The sequence below is a fragment of the Marmota monax genome, unplaced genomic scaffold (assembly GCF_021218885.2).
Source record: "Marmota monax isolate L192 unplaced genomic scaffold, Marmota_monax_Labrador192_F-V1.1 WCK01_AAM20220418_F8-fsc00105, whole genome shotgun sequence".
NCBI classification, from domain to species: domain Eukaryota; kingdom Metazoa; phylum Chordata; class Mammalia; order Rodentia; family Sciuridae; genus Marmota; species Marmota monax.
In genome coordinates, this window is record NW_026692947.1 from 1,930,417 (window position 1) to 1,937,454 (window position 7,038).

At 46.3% G+C, this 7,038-nt stretch overlaps 1 protein-coding gene across 1 annotated transcript; it reads left to right on the forward strand.

The window, feature by feature from the left end:
- The first annotated feature begins 3,494 nt into the window (after positions 1-3,494).
- Il24 (interleukin 24) lies at positions 3,495-6,996 on the forward strand. Its single transcript, XM_046452273.2, has 5 exons — positions 3,495-3,669; positions 4,334-4,392; positions 5,198-5,353; positions 5,742-5,816; positions 6,728-6,996. Exons 1-5 carry the CDS (start codon positions 3,495-3,497, stop codon positions 6,809-6,811), a joined length of 549 nt encoding a protein of 182 aa, XP_046308229.1. The 3' UTR covers positions 6,812-6,996.
- The last annotated feature ends 42 nt before the right edge of the window (positions 6,997-7,038 follow it).

Here is a 7,038-nt window from a genome sequence, read left to right on the forward strand (position 1 = left end):
GGTCCATGTGCTTTCAACCACAGCTGCTCATTTTGTTACTGGTAGCACAAGAGTAGCCAATGTAAGTGAATAATTGGGTGTGGCTATGTCCCAATAAAACTTTATTGGTGGGACTGAAATCTGAATTTCATGTATTTTTTCATGTGTCACAAAATATTGTTCCTTTCCTTGATTTATTTTTTCCAGTCATTTATAAAGGTAAAATCTATTCTGAGGTGAAGGGGTGAAACAAGGCTGGTCACAGCCCCCACATTCCACTGGCCTCCTCAAAATATTTACCACTCTTAGGCACATCATCTGTTTCCAAGAGGGACAAGTACACACTGGGCTTCTCTGGTTGCTCCGACTATGCATTATCTTGTTTCATGGTGTATTCTACAAGGCAAGCATTCATCAAGACGAGGTTCTATGGACTACATTTTGGAAAATGCTGCTCCAGTTGATGCCCTCATTCCACAGGCAGGGAAACTGAAGCCAAAGGGCCTCATTAGCTGGAGCTGTGGTCAGGTCTTTTGATGGCCTCTGCTGGGCTTGACATTCGATATTCGACACTGCCTGCATCCCCTGGGTGAGCCCAGTCAGCACTGCACAGGCCAGGGCAACTCTACCAGGATACTAGGGCCCCCAGCTTTTCAGGCCGGTCTATGTAGACACTTTCTTATTTTTCCTAGTTTCTAGAATCTAAGGAGAAATATGTTTGGGTTGCATGACTTTAACCCTAGGGACTGTGAGTAGTGCATGTCAGAAAACACTTCTAAAAGTTCCTGGCCCCAAGGGACTGAAGGGGAGGCACTTAGGGGCTAGCCTTAGCCTCTGGGCTACTGACCCATCATGAATTAAGCATAATCATTGAATTATTCTGACATCATAAGACTGGTATGCTCTGTGTACAGAATTTTAAAAGCACCTCTCTGTCACTGTCTTTTCTCCTTTTACCTGCCTTCTTGGAGAAGTAGGACAGATTTTTTTTCTTTTTCTTTTTTTTTTTTTAAGTTTTATAAATGTAGAAACTGCAGCTCAGAGAAGCAAGGACACTTGTCTTTGACCACAGAGACAGTGGGAGAGCCTGAATTCAGACCCAGGTCTCATCTCACCTCAGAGACCGCCTTCTGTGTTGCTTCATTATCTTAAAGTGAAGGGTGACTAGACAATTAAGTATTCCATGACAAATAATCCTCTCCCCACCTCCTTTTCCTCATCTGTCCCTCCCCTCCCCAGCCCCCTTATATACAGGAAGGGTCCAGTCACTTGGTGCATGGTGAGGAAGTGTGGCTTAGCTTACTTGTCTGTAAAACCAGACCAGCTCCCTCCAAACAGCCAGCCCTGGAGTGTCACTTACGGAGCCTGAGGTGAGTAATGGGGGATTCTGGCATCTTTGTTCTGAAGCATGGGGCTGCTGCTTTACCTGGGGCTGGCAGTCATGGGGGGATGGCAGAAGTCCATTTGAGTGTTTCTTAAGGACAAGATGTGATGGGTTGAGGAGATGTTTCTCTAATTCAACATCACAAAGAATTCAGTTGGTTCGGAAGGAAGGCCAGGAGGATTATGAGACCCAGAGATGAATTTTCAAGAGAGGCCACAAAACCTGTAGAGTTTGAAAGAAGGGAATGGAAAGACTTTGAAGGAGATGCTGAAACACAGACCCATGTGACAGAGGACAGTGAACACTGGCCTTGGACACCTATTCCCTTTCCCAGGTGTTGGTGATCATTCCAAAGGCAGGGTTCTCCGTCTTCCCAGTCTGGGGGTGGGAGGCTCTTTCTTTAGGTGTGAGAACAGAGCCTGGAACAGGAAAGGTTCTTCAATGGTGTTGGAAAGAAGTAGGAAATAAAGAGTGTGGGAGATGGAGAGGGAGGAAAGAAGAAAAGAAGAAAAACAAAGGGCAAAGAAAGCACTAGAAAGAAATTCTCTGCATACAGTTATAAGTAGATCAGGGTGCCGAGTTCCTTTGCTGGGGAGCCCTTCACACAGACTTCTCCAGTTGGCACTTCAGAGGAGTTTGAAAGGTGAGTCATCTGGAACTCTGATTCCGTTCTCTTGTTCAGTTACTTGCAAAGCCAGTTCTTAAGAGTCTGGAGTGAGTGGGTTGGTTGCCGGGTGTGGTGGCGCACGCCTGTTAGTTCTAGCGGCTCAGGAGGCTGAGACAGGAGGATCGCAAGTTTAAAGCCAGCCTTAGCAACTTAGTGAGGCTCTAAGCAACTCAGCGAGATCCTGTTTCTAAATAAAATATTAAAAAGGGCTGGGACCAATGGAATAGAGAAAGAAAATCAGGGGGAAGGAGGGGAGGTACTGGGGCATGAAACTGATCAAATTACTGTTTTACTTATGTTTTATTGTGTGTGCATATGAATATATTATAACAAACACCACCATTATGTATAACTATAATGTGCCAATAAAAATTTTTTTTTAAAAAAAGGGCTGGGGAAGTGGCTCAGTGGTTAAGAGCCCCTGGATTCAATCCCTAGTACTCCTAAAACAAGCAAACAAAAAAGAGTGAGTTGGTCAGCTGAGATGGTACAGTGACCTGGCTGTACTTTCTGCCCCCTCCCTTTGGGCCAGGAATGTGATGAGGTATCAGGGGTAGTCACCTCCTGGGAGGAGGGAGGGAGACCTGTCTTAGCGTGCCTGGGCAAATCTCAGATAAGTAAATATGGAAGCAACACTTTCCTGAGTTTGGGCTCGCTAGACATGTTCTTTGGCATGTTCTTACTTTTTTTGTGTGTGGGGGGGGTGGTAGTGGTGATGGTCAAATTCTAATTAGCAGGCTGGAGGCCCGGCATGGCTGTAATGCAGAAGGAAGTGGGTACAGGGATGTGGAGATGGAAATGTGGAGTGGAGGAGGGCAGGTGGAGAGACGGCAAGACCAGCGTGTATGAAATTGAGGAGCCGGAAGCTTTAGCCCCACCCCAGTGCACCCCAACAAGCCCCCCACGTCTATAGTATTCAAGCTTGGGAACCCATCTGTTTCAGCCTATTTCTGTTTCTCTAATGGAGAATATCTGAGATTGGAAAATTTGTAAGAAAAAGAGTATATTTGGCTCACAGTTCTGAAGGCTAGGAAATTCAAGAATAGGCAGCCATATCTAGTAAGGGTCTTCTTTTGGTGGGGACTCTATGCAGCATCCCAAGCAGTGGGCAACTTGGCTTTTATAACAGACTTGCTTTTAGATGATCCATTAACTCATTAATTCATGAATGGATTAACTCATGGAGGGCTGAATCCTCATGATCTAATCACCTCTTAAAGGTCTCACCTGGCCCCATTTCTTCATACCTCATGTTGAGTTGTTTTGTTTTTTTTTCAATATGAGTTTTTCTTGGGACATTCAGACCATGGCACACTCAGGTGCCCCATCTGTATGCTCCTGAGGTTGGCCTAGACAGACTCACAGAGCATTATACTGGGGTGTATCCCTCCCGATCAGAGGTCATGCCTCAGGAGAAGGCCCCCTTTCTTTCAGCAGGATCTGTCTGCTCTTTCTTTGCTGCAGATGAGCTCTTGGTTGCAGATGGTCACCCTCCCTTGCCTGAGTCTGATCCTGTTTGTCTGGAGCCAGGTACCAGGGCTCCAGAGCCAAGAATTCCAATTTGGGCCCTGCCGAGCAGAAGGGGTCAATCTCCAGCAACTGAGGGAGGCCTTCTGGACCATCCAGGAAACTGTGGTGAGTGCAAAGATGCTCTGGACCCAGCCATGGGGATAATTATGAAGACCTTCACAGGTTCCTCATCAGTTTTCTACATAAGAACTCAAGGAGGTCAGGAGGCACTATAAGCCCCTTGGTACCATGAGAAAACTGAGGCTCAGAAAGATGTGGTCAGCCTCTAGTAAAATAAACAGAGCTCAAGGGAAGGAAATATGCTGATTTGTCAGGCTTCATCCTGAATGGTGGGCTCTGGTTCTAAGTTCAAGATCTGAAATGAATGGCTGGGCTGCAGAGGGAGCTCCAGGTGCAGCCCCTCCTCCCCCATGTCTCCTCCTTACCCTGCAAAATACAGAGGAAAACCAAACTGACTTATTTCCTCTTGTCTCAAATGACCAAAAGAATCAAACAAGTCCTTCAGCAAGTCTGTGTTCAGACCTGAGATTCCATATGCCTGTGTGGGAGTGAGGGGACATGCTTAGTGATGTTCTATACATAAGACTTGTCCCCCCTCCCCAGGGGCTAGCTCAGCACCACCCCTCCTGGGTCCTCCTTTGGTCCCTCTGGTCTCTGGGACCTCATAGACTGGTTGGATTTAGGGGTCCGGGGAAGCAGCTCATACTTGCGGGGTTGGCTTCCTCACTGACCCCTAACCTAGAGACATCTTTTCTTTCTGTTCCCCAAGCAAGCTCAGGATAACAACACCAGCGTCCGGCTGCTGCGCCAGGAGGTTCTGCAGAATGTCTCGGTAATCAGATGGTGGGCAAGGACAATACCTCCTTTTGTGGGGCTGATGGAGTCCTTCCCAATCTACCCTGGGCTGACCCTATACAGGGTAGATCTGGCCATGAGCCAGGGCAGTGTGCAGATGAATCACTCTGTGGTGGTTGAGACTTGTAAACATCTTTCTCCACTGAGCCAGAGTTGTCACCAGTCTGTATTTCACTTTTGCTTATATAAACAATGGGCATCTATTGAGCTGAACCCTCTTTTCCACTAATATGCTTTTCTCTTACCTATTTCTGTCTTCTCATTACCCATCAATTCAGTGAGTGAGTACAAACGTACTGAGCCCTGATCCCTAAGAGGTGTGGAGCTTCAAGAGCTGAGGGGGTTGTAGTGCAATTGCTGTTGAAGAATGTTCGTTTTTCTCATTTCTTTTCCTATTAGTCATTTTCCCACCAACTCTCCACCACAAAGTCCAAGTTCAAGTGCTTTCAGGGTCCGTGACCTCTCCATATTTGGGAGGCTGTATGGTGCAAAAGAAAGGGAATATCAGCTAAATGAGGAGTCAGGAGTTCCAGACCCTCCGTCTGTGCCTGCCACTGACAGCTGTGTGACTTTGGGTGGGTCACCTCCTTCCTGAGGTCTGGGTTCCTCCTGTGAAACAGGTGTTATTCTCTAGGGCCCCTGAAGTTCCTTCAGATCAAATGTTCATCATCTCCTAGAAGGCTCCTACCCCTACTGTACTTATCTTGCCTTGGGTTGCACATGGGTTGTCCCTCCAGGGTGGGCAGAGGTCTCGGCTTTGCAGTGACTCAATCCTCCCCCAGGATGCTGAGAGCTGTTACCTTATCCACGCCCTGCTCAAGTTCTATCTGAACACTGTTTTCAAAAACTACCACAAAAGAGCTGAATTCAAGACCCTGAAATCATTCTCTACTCTGGCCAACAACTTTATTGTCATCATGTCAAAACTTCAACCCTCTGTGAGTAGAACAAAGCTGGGCCTTGGGGTCGGCAAATGGTGTGTTTTGAGAACACTCTCTTTCCTTATCCGGTCCTGGCTTATATTCCTCAACAGGGAGTTATGGGGGTTATGAAAAAAGAGTGCTGGGTTCAGGTCTAGGTTCTGCTTCTGATCAACTGGGTGACACTTTGCAAGGTGCTCAGCCTCTCTGGCTTCAGTTTTATCATCTGTTAAATGAGCATGACACTTCTCCCTGGAGAATTAAAGGAGATAGCTTCTGCCACATGGTGGGAGTTGGGCATTGACTATTCTGAGGTTAGCTCAGCTCTGTCCTCTCAGGACCCTTTGTGACATCACCATCATCATCATCTAATTCTTGGCTCAACATTTTTTTTCTTGTTATCCAGCAGGAAAATGAGATGTTTTCTGTCAGTGAGAGTGCACACAAGCGGTTTCTGCTATTCCACAGAGCGTTCAAACGGGTAAGGCTAGGAGCTGGGAGCTTGCTCACCTAGCAGAATAACTCAACCTGTCACACTAAGGGGCCTCAGAGACCTAAAGTGGAATTTAATATAGGTGACTCCACCAGGTTTGCCCCAATCCCACCTGACTTAGCAGGAACATAGGCATATTTGTATCAATTAGCATATACTTTGTATAAGTGGCACAAATGAAGTGTTCTTTTGTTCCCCAGCTGTTATCAAGTTAAAATGCTATTATATTTCCCTACCAGATGATTTCATTATTGGGGACTTTCCCTGTGAGAGAGTTTTATGGGTACTTGAACTGGGTAATGAAAGAAGCGAGGAGTCACCCCACCCACCCCCAAACACATCTGCAGTATTTTCCATAATGCTCAACTGGTCTCATTTATGAATAAAAACAATGGAAAATTATATTGCCTCTTCCTAAATTTAGACACACACACAAAATAATCCAAATTTCATTCTCAGCACCTCTCCCCACAAGTTATTTTTTTTCCAAAATGTGATTTTGATCATACATTAGCCTATAAATAAATGGTGAAGAGCAAAATACATGATGGAAAGAGGCCTCCCTGGCTCATTTCCTCATTTGCACAGTGGATGCAGGTGGTGGGCCATACCCACCCCAGGCTGCATTCTGTGGTTCTTGTGGTTAGGGGTGCCGAGTGCTCTTGTCCTTTACCCAACACTACTCTGTGGCTACCCCATGACTACTCTCTTTATCCTCATCCCTGAAGCAGACAAATACTCAGGTGGCGACAAGGGATGGGCAGGAGAGATCATCAGAGACCATTCCACAGGTGACCCAGCCCAGGATTTGGAATCATGTCTGTGTCTGACATGGCAGATTGGAAGGAAAACATTCTCTCGGCTAACGTGGCTGACCTCTGGCTCTCCTTTCTCCTTAGCTGGACATAGAAGCAGCTCTGACGAAAGCTTTTGGGGAAGTGGACATTCTCCTGACCTGGATGGAGAAATTCTACAAGATCTGAATGTCCAGACAAGAATCGTGTACTTGTTCATTCTTCATGTAATTTCAAACAGGTGTCCCTTCCTGTGTGGCTCGCTGGGCACTTCACACTCTTGGCCATGGACCCTACTGTTGTCCCAGGCTTCTTTCAAAGACTTCATTCTTTCAGCAGCCCAAAAGACAATCACAGGATGCTGTGAATAATCTACAAAGTGGATTCCTGTATTGATTACAACTCCATTTAATTAC

What these genes read in the sequence shown, in the direction of transcription:
- Il24 (XM_046452273.2), top strand. Translation starts at nt 3,495, where the DNA reads ATGAGCTCTTGGTTGCAGATGGTCACCCTCCCTTGCCTGAGTCTGATC. An exon ending in AGGTTCTGCAGAATGTCTCG is followed by an intron (nt 4,393 to 5,197) that starts GTAATCAGATGG and finishes ATCCTCCCCCAG; the next exon opens with GATGCTGAGAGCTGTTACCT. An exon ending in TCCACAGAGCGTTCAAACGG is followed by an intron (nt 5,817 to 6,727) that starts GTAAGGCTAGGA and finishes CTTTCTCCTTAG; the next exon opens with CTGGACATAGAAGCAGCTCT.